We start from the raw sequence: 15,639 nt of genomic DNA on the forward strand, positions 1-15,639 counted from the left end.
ATGTACGTAATAGTACAACTTAAGCTGTTCTTTGGCTTTCTCAGTGTGATAAGTTTATTATGCAGCTGTATTCCAGAGCCTGTTCTTTTGTGCAGTTATGAGCATGTTTTCTTTGGATAATAAATAATACTAGCCGTTGAACTCAAAACATAAATATAGATGTAAATATGTTCTAAAGGCATAGCTGTGGTATTTGACAGCTTGTTCTAATGATAGATTAAAAATGTAGTCGTTTTAACAAGTTGAAGTGACCAAATTTGTCCATATAGAGCAAGTTTTATCAGTGCTGTTCTATTGAAGGTGATTAGTTCTAACAAATTCTGAAAATATCCCTTATCTTCTTGTCTGATAAAAAAAAAAAAAAAAAAGGTTGTGAAAGCTACGTAATTAAGCTCAGTATTGAAAACCTGGTTACTTTGATTGCAAAGTCACTCATCCACCAGATTAATAACTGAGATTAATTTTTTTTTCACGCAGACAATCTAAATTTCTGTGCATGATGGATAATGGAAACCATGGGAGTCATGTAACTGAGAATGACATACCTGATTTTGAAACCTGATATTTGAAATAAGTAATTGGTAACTAGACAGCTCTTTATCCTGAGGGCAGGTTCTGATGTCTGGTACTGTCTCAGTGTTTTCTGATCTTGCTTGAGCTCTTAAGCACTTTAAGTATTCCGTTTTTGAGAAAATTAATAGGAGTTGTAAACCTAGCTCTAGGTTCTGATCATCTGTCCCTCTTCTCATTAGATGAAGACTAACACAAATGAAGAGCTCCCAAGTATATGAGGGTGAAAAGGAATAGTTTTTTTTATTAGGTTTTCAGGGGGGCATGTTAAACCATTGTGCTTCACATAGAAGTGAAGGAACTGTATGCTGTTTTACAGTGGCTGCTTAATTAGAGCAGTGCATAGTGGTTGTGGATGTCCTCACAGAATCACAGAATTGTAGGTGTTAGAAGGGACCTCCGGAGATCATCAGGTCCAACCCCCCTGCCAAAGCAGGTTCCCTAGAGCAGGTTGCCCAGGTAGGCATCCAGATGGGCCTTGAATATCTCCAGAGAAGACTCCACAACCTCCCTGGGCAGCCTGTTCCAGTGCTCCGTCACCCTCACCGTGAAGAAGTTCTTTTGCATGTTGGTGTGGAACTTCCAGTGATCCATTTTTTGGCCATTGCCCCTTGTCCTGTCCCCACAAACCACTGAAAAGAGGTTGGCCAAATCCCTCTGTCTCCCACACTTAAGGTATTTAAGTGTGTCTAGGTTGTCCAGTGTATCTCAGCTGTCTAGGTGACCGTAGCCAGCTAGTGAATAGCTGACCCTGTCTTGAAATTATTTGATCCTTAGTGAAAAGATGTTCTTTAAGGAATAGTGTTAATTGCACACAAGATTATGCAGATATTTTTCAGAGGCTGATATAGTAGGTGATAAGCCACTGAACTGAGTACCAAATTAATGTTTCTTTTGTTGTTGTTTTTTTTTGCATTCCTTCCTCCTTTTCCTGCTTAACCCAGAAAAATTGATTGAGGGGCTCAAATCTCCTGAGACTGCGCTTCTGCTCCCTGATATCCTGCCTCTTGCTGACCCCTTCGGTAGCGCATCAGATGCTGTGAATGGTAACAATAAACTCAGGGTACCTCCTTCCCTTTGTCTGACACGGCATGCCTTGTCCTGCATGATAACTCTGCGTGTTTACCCTGTTGGGCTTTGAAAACAGCTGCTGATGTTGGCAAAACACAGTGTGATAGGAAGCTATGGACTATACAGAGACAAATCTGCCTTCTCTGGGAAACCATGAGAATCATGATAATAAGGCATGGTTGGGCCTTGTGTATTCTTCTGGTCATAGGTAGAAGAGAGTTAATTGTTAACCGAAGAAAATGCAAAAAAAAAAAAAAAAAACATTTCTTCTAAAGACTGCATGTATGACTGTGGCCTGGGCACTCACCTGTCAGTCATCAGCCCTCAGCAGGAGGAGGAAGTGAGCGTTTGCTCTGGGGCATATTGAGAGAATAAATGTGCTGAGCTGTGATGAGCCCAAATGCAGCAGGCTCCAAGTGTGAAGGTTTCAGTGTTGTAGAACCATATTTTGATCCATTTGCCAAATGTACTAAAAACTAATGATTGCAGACTGCAGTAACTTGCAATCAGCTGCTCTTTTGGTTTTGGGTCCAAGCCAGGGTTTCTTGGCTGGCTGGTTGCAACCTTGTAGCTTTGAATGAAAAGGTAGGAAATGAGTCACCTAACCGTAAGATGGTTTCTTCCTCTTGTAGTTCCTGGCAGTTGTCTGAATACTCTTAGATAATGATCCTACAAGTCACAAGGAGACTGACTGCTATGCAAACAAAACTATTCATGGATCTCTCTTGCATTGGTCAACTAGACCATTTCTGATCCTAGCGCTTGAATGCATCCTTGTTATTCAATTTCACTTCTTGGCTCGTTACCTTAATTTTGGTCCTTGAGGAAGAGACCCAGACAAGCATTATACCTGGCTGTTGTGACTGTGTTGACAGTCATCCTCTGTCTGTCCCCCTTCCCTTTAAGGATTATATAAAAATAAATCTTTCTGTCCAGCCTGTGTAAGCATCTCCATCCATAATGGATGTCAGTTTTCAACAATACTAGGGACCAGTGTTTTCAGTAAGATGTTAAGTTCTAAAAATGTGTCACCTCTCACTGGGGACTACAAATATTGCTTTGCTGAGCACTGCAAAATGAGAAAGGATCTCACAGTCTTGGCTTTTTATAAGCTTGGCTGGGAACATGCTAAAGGTTCCACAGTGGGTTTGTTAATGACCTCTGTTGCAAGGAAACTCCTCAAAGGTCAGTGCTTTTTTGTTGTTGTTTGGTTGGTTGTTTGGTGGTGTGTTTGTTTGTTTGTTTCCTGGAAAAGGTCCTTGCAAAAGCCTGTGGTTATTTGCCCAGCCCCAGGCCCTCTGCTTAGCTGCAGGGCAGGCATTAGTAGCCTTCAGTTTCAGCCTTTGGATATTTCAAATTGCACACACACACCAAAACAAAATAGAAAAGCTCAAAGCCAACAAACACTAGTGTCTTAATCTTTTCTCATGATTAAATTGCTATCAGTCTAACTTCAGCATCTCACTGCCAATGTAGCTGACAGGTGTCAATGAGATCAATGAGTCACTAAAGGGTTCAGACAACTGCCTTCTTAGTTCTAACTTCTGTGGTGTCTTGCAAACTAACCTCTGGATTCTCCTCTGCTCTGGCATTTTGCACATTTGGAAAGGAAAACCTGATGTAGCTGTTGAGAGTCTCATACCAGGCCTCGAGGCTCCATTGCCCCAACGCCTTGTGTCGCAGACTGAGTCGGTTGCTTCCAACAGAACAGGTTGGTGAGGTGGGAGGGTCTGTGGCAGGGTAAGGGTGCATTGCACTGGGATGGGCTGTGTACCCTTACTATAATAAATCAGAGTATCTGCATGGACATAAGCATCTCTTCTCTCACTGCTTTCCCCACCAGTGTAAACTGCACTTGTTGGTGTGTTTTTATAAGTGGGTGCTGCACGGTTCCTTAAAAGTCAATGCTGTTTGTTGTTTGAAAGGTACAGTATTCCTTCAGCCCACTATTACAAATCTGTAGGTGCCAGAGTAATGCTCTGATGAATATTTTTAAATCTGGAACACTTGTAGATTTCTGTTTGTTCTGTAATGGTAATGAGCCATTCATGTTCCTTTCTAATTATGAAGGTGTTGATCTGGCATCTTCTGCTGCAGATGTACTTGACATCTTTTTGGAGGTCTGCTGTGAAACAGCCAGTGTACTTAGTTTTGCCAGAGAGTCCCTGCAACTCTTTCCCCTCCATTCCCCCTATCTAATTTAATGTATTGCTTGTATGGGATTTCACCGTTGTATACTCTACTTCAGAGGGCAGTTAGCACCAGCGAAACTGTGTTATATATTGATGAAGGTGTTGGAAATCCCTCTGCCCTCGCTGCAGAGAAGTGAGAAATATTTTTCACTACAAAAAAAGGACAATTTTTTTTGCTGGCTTTGCATCAATGCTCTTTGTGCACTAAGCGGCCGGGAACAGGAATGTGCGAATATGAGCTTAACAGTGTTTGTGTCCTGTTTAATGCTACCTTGCGGCCTTGGGATGTTAACCTGGATTCAGACTCTCTCACTGGGGAAGACTCTCTGCTTGACTGTTCTCTGCTTTCTAACCCTGCTGCTGATCTCTTGGATGAGTTTGCTCCTGTAGCTTTTACAGCTCAACCTCACAAAGGTAAACTGTCCCTCCTGTCTCTAATGCCTAATCAATCCTAGAAGTCGGTCTTCTGACATGAAGTGAAGCTAATACCAGTTTACATAAGAAGATGCTATGCTCTATGTTCTAGTGGTGGTTTTCTGTGTTTTTTTTTTATTTTTATTTTATTTTATTTTTATTATTTTTTTTTTCCCCAGGCCATTGCTTTTGTTTATTTTCCCAAGCTGCTGAAACTTGTAATGGGAATTGAAGCACTAAGGGGAAAATGCAGGTTAATGTACTCAGCCTGATTGTAAATAAAGATAGGTGATATCTTCCACAAGACAAAATGGCATAGTGAGCATAAAGGATAGGTAGGCTTTTGTGTGCAACCCTTCTTCAGGATGGTGCGTGAATACACTCTTGTTTTGCCTTTTGCATGTATGATGTAAGACTTGCTTTTATGCTGTATTATTGAGTCTGGAAGGGAGCCTGATAACGATCTATACTGGTGTCACGTGTTTCTGAATGTTGTTTTTTTTGGCTGTCGACATTCATGTCTGTAGCATGTGACAGCTCTTTCAGATTTGGAGGCTGATTTCATTTTCAGAGGTTATTAGGAGAAGACTATTGAGTCAAACTGCAGCAAAAATGAATGAGAGTCTAAGTACAATATCCAATTGAAAAGTGGAATAGTTTTACAGTAACAAAATAGCAGAGCTGCAAAGAAGTAGACCACGTGTGATAATTCCTAAGAGTTGCAGATCTGCCCTTTATTATTTGAACTTGAGGGGAATTATGAAAATACAGTACAGTGGTCTGAGTTCTGTTCTCAGTTCCACTAAAAATCAAGAACAGAGGACCCTGGGAAGCTGGATCCTGAATCAGATGACTTTTTTTTTCCAGGCCGCAGAGCATCCAGCTAAAATTTGGGCCTTCTCATGCACTGTCGGTGGAGTGTAGTGGCAGTGGAGTAGTTTGAAGAGCTATCAGCTGAAGTGTGACTTTCATGGTGAATTCTTCTGGCTCTGTTCTGGCACATTCCTGCTATGGGCTAAGGCAGTTGTGAACAGTGTGTGCCTCCCTTGAGGACAAGGCCAATGTTAGCAGATGATTTGTATAAGCCAAGCTTGTAGTGAATATTGGGTACTACACCTCCACCTGAGTAGGAGGGAGGACCAGGATTTTTGTGCTATTTATTGCCTTGCAAAGACAGGCTCAGAGGCTTGAATGCTAACCATTTGGTGCCCCTTGACAGTGGGTTTTGCTTAGTTTGTTTGGTAAGTATCCCTATAGCAACAGAAAATGATCCCTCCTCAGAGGAGTTGCTGTAAATCACTCTGCAATCAATTTTTACACTTGATGGCACTTCAAAATGAGACTGTTTTTCATAGAGCCTTTGGGTTTAAACAAGCATTTGTTCTAATTGCTCTTTGCTATAATACATTTTCATGCCACTTTATTTTGAGTAAATGGCTTGAAATATATGTCAAGCAATTATTACTCCATGTCTGGAACACAGCAAAGCCAAAACATTGTTGGTGTGACTTAATGAGAAAACAAATTAACAGACTTCTGTGTGACTTCTCCCCGGCTGCTCTGCTGTTCCCTCTGGAATGAGAAAGGCTCGCATATGACAGGGACAATGAGACTTTCATTAGCAAGAGGGGCAGGGGGAGAGGGAAGGGGAGAAAATATAAATAAGCTCTTCCAAAATTAATGTGTGACTTCTCTTCAAACCCTGCTTTTATAGCTCTGAATGCGGCCATTAAGGATACATCTGTCCATTCTTTTTTTGGTTTGTTTATCCAGTCCTGGCTTCGGTGTTGTAAAGCACCTATGGGGCAGATAGTGATATCCATAGGTGTAATCAGCCCATGGAACTGCAATGCTGCAAGTTCTCAGTGGGACCAAGAGGACAAGAAAGAGCAGCTGTGTTTTGAACATGGCTTAATGCTTCAGCCAAGCCATAGCATCTTTTCATTTGTGCTTTACTAGGCTGTGTTACGTTTTGTGGCTGCTGAGTATTTGTTCAGCTTTCAGGATTTCTTAACCCTGTTTGTTGAACACAGCGCTAAGCTGCATGTGTGTGAGAGAAAAGTGTTTTTTTTTTTTTTTTTTTTTTTTCTCCAGTTACTGTGTTGTATAGTTATTAAGGAAAGCTCAAATGCTTTTCTGAATAGATCCTTTTTCCAAGGAGTTCTGCCCAAACTGGGACACTCGCCAGCCTTTCCCTCTCCTCAGGAAAGATAGTCCACAACTGAGCAGTGCTCCTTGACTGACTAGCTTCTTGTACAGCAAGCTCTGGGCATATGAGCAATTGTAATTATAAATGAAGTCAAATGGATATAGGGTGCTTTCAGAGGCTCCCAGCAATGTTGTGAAGAGCCACAATGATGACAGGATGAGACTTCCTGTCAAGACCAAATATATTTGGTTTTGATGCTTTATAGCCTAGTCTTCCATAAAACTTGGTGTTTTTTGTTTGTTTTTATTTTTTATTTTTTTTGGTTTTTTTTTTGTTTGTTTTTTCTGAATCTGACCTTCCAGTGGACAAGGTATTTTCACAAGCTGGTTCTTGCATCATCTTACCCCAAAACTGGTAGTGTATCTATCAGCTTTAGGTAAAGAGCTTTTATTTTTGATCCGAGCTAAACAGGAATGTTACCGTTCCTTGGAAAAGGTATTTTAGGTGTCTAAAGTAGTAGTGATGCACAGTTAGAGTGTGAAAGTCCGTAAAGGTATGTAATTGCTTGATAAGGCAGACAAATGTCTGAGCTACTGTGGAAGTAGTTGAAAGTGCCTCCCACCAAGTATCTAATTCCTGTTGACATGGTTTAAAATCAATGTAATTATTTGCCAGAGCTGTTCTAGTTGCCTTTAATATCTCTCAGTGTGTCTTGTTTTATCTTGGACACCTTGGAAGTCTGCCTTTATGCTGCATTTTTTGTTTTATCCCTGTGGGTAAAAATAGCTCAGGGGTTTAATCCACTGTAGATGACTGGAATTTCTTCTGCATTTTTCCCCAGCCCTTTTCTTCTCCCTGTACATGAGAGCTGGCTGGTAACTGGAGAGACAGATTGCTCTATCAAACTGCGCTAATATCTGATGGCCACTGGATGATGACTTAGAGTACCTTCAATCCTCATCAGTTTACGCCCCAGGCTTTTACCACATCGTTGAGCTCTGCCACTTGTTAAGCCTTCAGATTGGCCAAACTTTATTTCTTGTCACTTGGCTTGCCTTTTGATTTGGGTTTTGGTTGTTTTTGTTGGTTGGTTGGTTGTTTTTGTTTAGTGTTGGTTGATTGGTTGGTTTTTCCCTCTACTTTGGTATTTAATTGCTTCTTCTACTTCTTATCTTCTATTCTAAAGGCTTACTGACTGTATTTCACCTTTTAAATGAAAGTCCTTCTTCTAAACCCTGTCTCTGAAAACATTAAGATGTTCTAACACTTGTTGGCAATTCTAACCAGCTTTCTCTGCTATCTTTGCTTCTGTACCTCTTTCTCCTTTACACTGCAGAAGATACTAACCTGATAGCAGGCTTTGATGCTCCTGAGGGTTCTGAAAAAGTGACAGAAGATGAGTTTGACCCAATTCCAGTGTTGATATCCAAAAATTCACAAGGTAAGCCAGGATTTGGGTGTGGAAAGGGGAAGGAGAAAAGAAACAATGAACATATCTGGGATAGTAGTACTACAGTACCTGTGAAGTAATGTAAATCATAAATTGTAAGATATTATCATTGTAGTGTTTAGTGAGCTCAGTCTTTCTCTGATTTATATTGGCCCTGCAGTGTCTCTAGATTTTCTGTTTATGAGAAGGTTGCATGTCCAAAGAGATAGAATAGACATGCAAGCATCTTTCGGTCCCTTGAAGTAATTTCTACCAGTCTGCCAGGCAGGGTACACTAACAGCTCTATGCCTAAAGTACAGTAGCAAATTCTTATTCTCTGAGGTTCTTATTTACTGTTTAAGCTAATGGAAGGAGGTCCTTTGACTTTTAAGTGAACTTGGCATGAGGTACAGGAAAGGGAGGTGATAATAATCATTTATAACTCTGAAACTCCTGCCAAAAGCGAATATTTTTATTTCTGACTAATGATTTTCAAAGGTGCTTGTGGGAGCTGTGTGAAAAGCCTGGTAGGTGGCACCCACCTCCTTTGAAGAGCTTTGAGTGTTCTTCACCTTTAAGACACAGACTGGAAAGTTTCTTCTTTTACAGTATTCCTGTTACCTGAATCACATTATAATGTTGTCTTTGCAAACAATTTCAGCCTTGTGCAAGGTTGACTCTAAGGAGCAGTACTGTTTCCCTAAAACAAATGATACTGCTGAATTTTCTAGCTCTTGTAGACAGGATTTTTCAGTATGGCCAATCGAATGAATCTTCTCTGTGCATTTAAGCCATCGAAGGGCTTTGATTACAGCTTTTGGTATGCTAGCATAGGCTTTAAAATGTATTACAGAGCTCCTTTTATCTGGTTTTGGTTTTTAGTTCGGTAGAACTTTTTTGACTTCCCTAGCTACCATTTTCATTTACAGCATGAGTATACTGTATACCTGCTCTGCATCTAATGCTAGCTTCCAAAGACTGGTGCTTATCAGAAAAAGTTATGAGATACTAAACTCTGCTCCTGCAGAGAGAGGAGATTTCTACCAAATTTGGGCCAAGATAGGCTACTTTGAATAAAGAGCAGCATCTCTCTCTTGAGAAAGCTCAACTTTGAACTTTCCACTTTGAACAGTCCTTCCCATTGGTTGCAGGAGTACTTAAAGTTGTTTTATAGATCCTTTAGTAAGGACTGAATTCTGCAGCTTGGATGTAAAGATTTCTGTTGGCACAGAAGCTGCTGTGATGTTTTTCCATGCAAGTCTAGCAGCTTGGATTTGGAGGGGAGGGAGAGGGTGAAAGAGCAAGCAAAGGGAATGTTGCTACCATGATGCAAGTAATGAGAAGAGCTTGAGCAGGTTTTCTGTTTTGCTTTGACTTTTTTCTTGCTTGTTCTTGAACATCTGAAACTGTCGTGTGTGTGTGTCCTGTTCAATACTGAATTCCTATCTCTCACACTTTCAGGTGGGCATTCTAGAAACAACAGTGGAAGCTCTGAGTCCAGTCTTCCCAACATAGCCAGGTCTTTACTGCTGGTGGATCAGCTCATAGACCTGTAGCAGTGACACAGTAGCAGACGCAGTTTCTGTAACGTACCTAATCCTCCGTTTTCATTTCCAGAGGAGTTACCTTCAGTTGTGGTTCTTTTGTTTTTTGTTCTTTTCCTTAATTAAAAGAAAAACACATCTGCCAACAGGAGACAGTCACCTACTTTTCTCCCTGTCTTCCCATGCCCCCCAAAAGAGTCTGTCTCAGTTCTCCAGGTAGTCCTCTCTAAAGCTGGTGAAAACCTGTTGTGGTTCCTTCTGCACCTGTTTCTGCTAGCCCATGTCTAAAGAGAGCACCGTCATTAGCCACCCTGCTGAGATGTACACATAGCATCATGGAAAGCCTAACTGTAAATGATTTAGATTATCATAGCTGATGTACAATCCCTGCATACAACAGACTCCTTTCTCCATATAGTAGTGTTTAAACAACTGTTTCAGTCTTTTGAGTTTGTGTTTCTGGGTTTGTTTTTTGTTTTGTTCCTAATTTTCTGATGAATGGGCAGGAGGAAGGGGACGAGTGAAATTGGTAGGGACGTCCTTCTCCTGCAGAATACAGGTTAGGAGAGCTGATGTTTCTAAAATGCCAGTATATGCTTCAGAGGAGGAAAAAGCACTGAATTCTCCTGAAGTAGTCATGCCTAGTACCTCTGGTGATGGTGCATATGAAGAGAGTTTTCTGGACTGCCCCCAGCTAATTGTTTGCTGTTTAACAATCCTGCTTATGAATGAACTGTGCTTCCATGGGATGGGGGTGGGGGGAAGCTCAAAAAAAAAAAAAAAAGCCACCAGGTTGTTAATGCTGCAAAAATGACCCTAAGTGAAATATGACAAGATTTTGAACCAAATATGTGTAAGTATGGCTGTGATTAGCTTTTTGTTGACCTATTTTAGGCTGAAAAGGGCATTGTGGCAGCAGCAGATGTATTTTCTGTGACTATTTCTGTGTTTGACTGGGAAAAAAAATCCCCCCCCAACCTACTGTAAATTGTGTATGAAACAAATTGTCCTACAGTTGTTTGTCTACTTCAATCCTGGTTTTAGTCAAGCATCTGGTATCTGTTCTGGGTTCCCTGTTTTCTCTTGTAACTGCATATAGTGCAAACCAGTTAAGTATGTAACCTCTTTCTTTCAGTAAACAAAGATTACTGTGGACTTTATTCCACTCTTCAGTCTTTATGGATCAAGCATGCACTTGGTTCAGGTGGTTTGAAATAAGTGCTGCTACAATTTGATGGGTTTTACCTTTTCTTTTTCCCTTTACATGCTTAGTTTGTCAGCTAGCTGGATACGCTAAACTTGTTTTCATTGGTTTATGGTCATGAAGTCTGGAATTTCTATCTTGTATTTGAAAGCTCTTTCTGAACAGAAGGACTCTTCCTCTGTAGTGGAATAATTAATAGCTTACACTGCTAACCTTGTGTATGTGTATGTAGCTGTATTAGTAAAAGTGCAGTTTCCATGTGCGAAAGTATGAACGACTGAAATATGTATGTACTGACCTCTCGCTAAGACGGAAAGAAATCAAAGTTCATGACTACTCCCTTCCTATCTCCAGTCTCTCCACTATTCCCGCACCCCAACACTTAGGTTAACAAATTCTGTAAATAGAATTACCATCGATTGTGTCTGCTCTACATTACTCTTCTTTTAAAACCTACACTTAATAATAAAAGTATTGCTTAAGCGTGTTGTATCATTACATGTGTATACTGCACTTTCCAAGAGAAGCTTTACATGAGAACTATGGAAATGACCTTAGTAAAATTGTGGATAGAACTTTATTATTTTTTTGTTTTATATTCCTAAAGCACAGGCAAGCTGGACTGGAAACATGAAGACGCTATAGATAGAAAGTTATTGTATAGTCAGATACTGAGAATATATGAAAAGAGAATGGATTTTAAAAAGTAACCATCTACTGTATATTAGAAACAAAGATTTCTGTGAATTAAAGTACTTTTAAAGAATGTTTAAGATTTTAAATGGCACTTGTTCAAGGGTTCTGGAAAAATTATAAATGCACTGGGTTGTTAATAATGCTATTAAATAAGCAGATATGAATGTTCATTTTATTGCTTTTTCAAGTAGCCATTCATGGATCTGGGGGGGAAATGCAATATAATGGAAACATACATTTTTAGAGATGTCTGTTACCTAGACCTGCTTCATCAGAAAGACTCTCCGCTTACTTGCTAAGTGAATGAAAAATGTAAGGAATGTGAAATGGGTGGATACATGGGATTAATTTGAAGCTCTCCAAAAAATGTGATTGTCCTAGAGGCAGTAGTTTAGTATTTGTGTGCTGCTCAAAAGCTGAGGAGTTTGTGTGAAAGCTGCTATTGTGAAGGAACAAACTGAACTTTCATCCGGTGTCCACATGGAAGAAGTTTGGTACCCAGAATTCCTGAAATTGTGTCAGAATGGTTCTCATGTAGCTATGGTTGCAACCTAATTGGAAGCCCTGAGAGGTGTTTCGTGTCTTCTTCTAAGGATCAGATGTTGTTAAGTAACATAATATATACATACAGACAGCAAACTTGCAGCAGAGTGATTTTCTTCCCTGCCTGGTATGTGGTGTTTATATATGTCAGGATGACAGAGGAGCCCTTTTGCCCTTGTAGGCTTGAGCTTGTATTGTTTTGGGCATTGATTGTTCTGATGTATCCTGGTACTTCAGATGCGACCACAATACACAAAGCAACTACATTTCAACTCAAGGCTGTGCTTTGGTTGCAAGAATAAATTCTGCTTTTGGGGTGGTGAGATGCTAAAAGCAATAGCTGGAACTTAGATGTCAGTTCTTGCTGACTCTGAGTGGTCTTGGGTCTCAAACTGCCCCTGCCTTTCAAACTCTTCCCCAGTTATTTAACTGGATTAGGACAAGTGTGTCACCCACAATTCAGAGATCAGCAAATTCATGTTGTGTCTGATGATCCACTGTCAGGTGCAGCTGTCCCATAGCCAGGTGGTTATTGCTTCCTGAATTCTGGCTGTCCAAGTCTTTACTGGGTTCCTTGGAACTTGGTCAAGTATGAGGTTACTGAAGGATTGGCAAGTGCTGCAGGAGCTGTGCAACCTGAAAACTTGGGCATGCTGGCAAAGGCAGAGAGATGTGTGGAAAAGCTGTGGCATGGATGACTTTGTGGCAGGTCTGCATCTAAAAAATGTTTTTAGTGGGAGACTTCTCTTAAGAGCATGATGATGTCTATATTTCTGTTTGGAAGATCTCAAGAGATCCTGTCCCCAGTGTGTTTTTCAGTCTGAAACCTCACAGGGTATTGCCTCAAGTGACTTTCCAAAACCACCCTATTTGAAATGTTGTTTTTTTGTTTTGTTTCTTAATCATGTTATTAAAATGGAAGCTCAAATGCAATCCAGGCCGAAGACAGTTGAGCAAATTTCAGGGATACTGAAGCAAATGCAAGAAATGGAACGTATAGGCCTCTGACTACAGAAAATGTCATCGAGCAGCATGCTGCATCAGTGTTTGAAGTGTGAACATGTACGTGTCTGTAAAAAAAAAAAAAAAAAAAAAAAAAAAAAAGTTTTCTTCTTGTTGGCCAATACAGTTTGCGGTTCAAGAACTTGTATAGGTACCAGTCAGAGCTGGTAGGGCCTGGCACAGTTGTGGGGGAAGAGTGAATGTACCATGGGGAAGTGCTCCAGTGCATGAGGCTTATCAGTCCACTCAGCTACCAGTAGTCTGGTGAGAATTTCCCTTGTGACTTCTTTGAGGTGTGGGCATTGCACATTAACTCCAGCAGGAAATATGGACTTGGGAGGCAAGGACAGACGGGGAGGGAGTGGTAGGGTGATTTTAGTGGTGTAGTAGACTTCTGTACCCAAGGGAAATTCTGCTCTGGGGACAGCTGTGCCTACACACAGGAATGCAGACTCCATGCACGGCACCAAACCTCCTCGTTGCTCCTTGGGTGGGCTGCTTTGCTGGGTGGATGTAAGGACATCAGTGATCCACAAAGCTTGTGCCCTCCACAGGAGGGAGTTTAACTTCTAGAAGCTCATCTGCATCTTAAAAATGACTTGGATATGTAATGCTTGGCTTGTACCAAGCTTTTTTCACCCTTGCTGCAGGGTGAAAACCCAACAGATGCTGTTAGTCTCCAGTTGGTTGGTCTAGTTCATGAACTGATGGTTCATGAACTGTGTGTGCAGTTTGTGCCTTCAACACCTGCTCTATCTCATTTTGCACAGTGCAAACAACTGTGCAAGTGTGCCAAAACTAGAGCATTAAATTCCTCATCTTCACTTGGGGCAAAACCATTTTGCTGCCTGAATTGGCCAGTGACATGGGAAGGGTGATGCTGACCTTCAGTGTCCTGCTTTGATGTCTGCTAACTGAAAGCCCTGTGTGGGCTGGCCCTGTGGTGATGTTCAGTGACGATGCATCTAGAAATCGGAATATGTGGAAAAACACCACCATTTCAAGAAAGGAGGAATGAGAAGTCTTCTCACCCGTTTAAAATGCCAAACTAGTAATCTTGCTTACTATTAACTGATGATTTTTAGCTGCCTGTTAAACGTGTTGAGACCTTCCTGACTTCAACTAGATAAAACGAGGAGAGCTGGTCAAGAAGCAGCTTTAAACCCCAGAATGCTTCAGTATTCCTCTGATGTGTTCCTGTTTTGGCTTCTGATCCAGAAATGAGATCATCTCAGCGACTGCTCTACCTCCTTGCAGGCCCTGTAAAAGGGAAATTCCCATCAGTTATTTCAATACCTTGCCCCATCTGTGTGATGTTTTCTGAGACAGGACCCCTGCGTGTCAGTGCTGTATCTCAAGGGTAAACAGTGTCTTCAGGTTGTTACCTGCATGTAAAATTACAACCCATTTTTTGTGGTGTTTTGCTAGCAGTGGTAATCTGGAAGCCGGAGCTGCTCTGTGGCCCCCACCTCAAAAGGCAGGGTGTGTTCCTGATGTACTGAGCCAGAGGTGCTTTCTATTACTTAAATTCTCCCTTAGTAACAAAAACTTCCTTAGAAAGGGAGCCTGAGTATAATTGAGGATTTTATTTATTTATTTATTCATTCATTCATTCAGATAATTGCTTTGTATCTGACCCTGGAATAAAAGCAATTACATACAAAGGTTCAGGGGTAGAAAGAAACGTCATCTGTAAGCACAAGCTTCTGTAAAGACTTCATGGAGTAAAGTATGTGCTATAAAACTGAAGCCTTAATTGATGAAATAAGGGCTGCTTCCCAGTGAAGTACCTTGTAGATCCCAGGAGTCCTGGGGAGGTAGGGACAAAAGATGCGGCTGCTGCCCAGTGACAGTGTCTGGCGTGGTGCAGGAGGCTGTCAGCAATCACTGCCTCTGCAGGAGCAGCGTCCCTTTAGCATGAGGGGTTGTGGGTGCTGTGTGGGTTGGTTCCAGCAGCCATCTGCCTGTATCTTTCCAGGCCTCTCGCATAGCGTGCCTTTGGTGTGAACAGGAGCACAGTTGTTGCAGAGAAGGGCCAGAGCTTCAAGCAGAAAAGCACTTTATGAAATTTAAGAGATTTGCCCTTTACATACTATTAACACCTCATGGGGCAACCCTTTCTCTCCTTTGCTGTAATGCCAAACAAAACTGCTAAACCTTAATGTGGATCTCGATCATCTGTGATCGCAGACCTGCACACCCATCCATTGGTGCTCGCCAATGTAAATTCTGTCGTCCTAAAGGCTGTGCTCTGCGAGACTCCAAGAGTTCAGCTGCACAGGTTATAGCTATGGCTGCTTATGGGAAACCCTGACTTTTTCTTGTTTAAATGTCAGGTTAGCACTAACAAAGGGGTTTATGTTTTGTTTTTTGTCTGATTGGACATTTTTGTGCCTGAGCATAGCTCAGGCCTTTTAACATACAAGATTATTGACTGCAAGAGGAAAGGTCTAAGCCGTGGTCTGGTCAGTCACGCACCCAGCTGCAGTGAAATGCTCCATGATGTTGTCTTCTCCGTAGTGATGCTGCCATAGCTCCTCATGAGACTGTAACTTTGCCTTTTGCTTCTCTTGGTGAAGTAAAATGAAGGAAAGCAAGAACAGGGACGTGGGGGGAAGCTGCATGAGATGAGTTACCCTGAGGTGCTGTCTTGAAACCAGGTCTGCCTTCTTCAGTATCAGAAAAATGCAATGTCAGGGTGTAGATGGTGCTCCTCTCCATCACTAAGTTGCAAAGTTTCTCTGGTAACGTACTAGATTTTAACATTGCTGTACCATTTTTCATTGGTTTTAAATTACCACGTACCCTAGTCTCTTTGCAGTGT

At 41.3% G+C, this 15,639-nt stretch overlaps 1 protein-coding gene across 6 annotated transcripts in view; it reads left to right on the top strand.

The window, feature by feature from the left end:
- AAK1 (AP2 associated kinase 1) overlaps positions 1-15,639 on the top strand; it is an 88,035-nt gene that overhangs the window by 65,459 nt on the left and 6,937 nt on the right. Inside the window, exons 18-22 of one of the 6 annotated variants that reach the window (XM_035345286.1) lie at positions 1,515-1,616; positions 3,251-3,352; positions 4,137-4,247; positions 7,733-7,837; positions 9,288-11,440. The exons of 3 other annotated variants lie outside the window; for them this stretch is intronic. In XM_035345286.1, the coding sequence (XP_035201177.1) occupies positions 1,515-1,616; positions 3,251-3,352; positions 4,137-4,247; positions 7,733-7,837; positions 9,288-9,382 (515 nt within the window). In that variant the 3' untranslated portion in view covers positions 9,383-11,440. Of the gene's footprint in view, positions 1-1,514; positions 1,617-3,250; positions 3,353-4,136; positions 4,248-7,732; positions 7,838-9,287; positions 11,441-15,639 lie in introns of those variants that run through there. 2 more of the 6 variants (XM_035345287.1, XM_035345289.1) reach the window with 2 other exon arrangements.

The sequence above is a fragment of the Oxyura jamaicensis genome, chromosome 22 (assembly GCF_011077185.1).
Source record: "Oxyura jamaicensis isolate SHBP4307 breed ruddy duck chromosome 22, BPBGC_Ojam_1.0, whole genome shotgun sequence".
Taxonomy (NCBI): Eukaryota; Metazoa; Chordata; class Aves; order Anseriformes; family Anatidae; genus Oxyura; species Oxyura jamaicensis.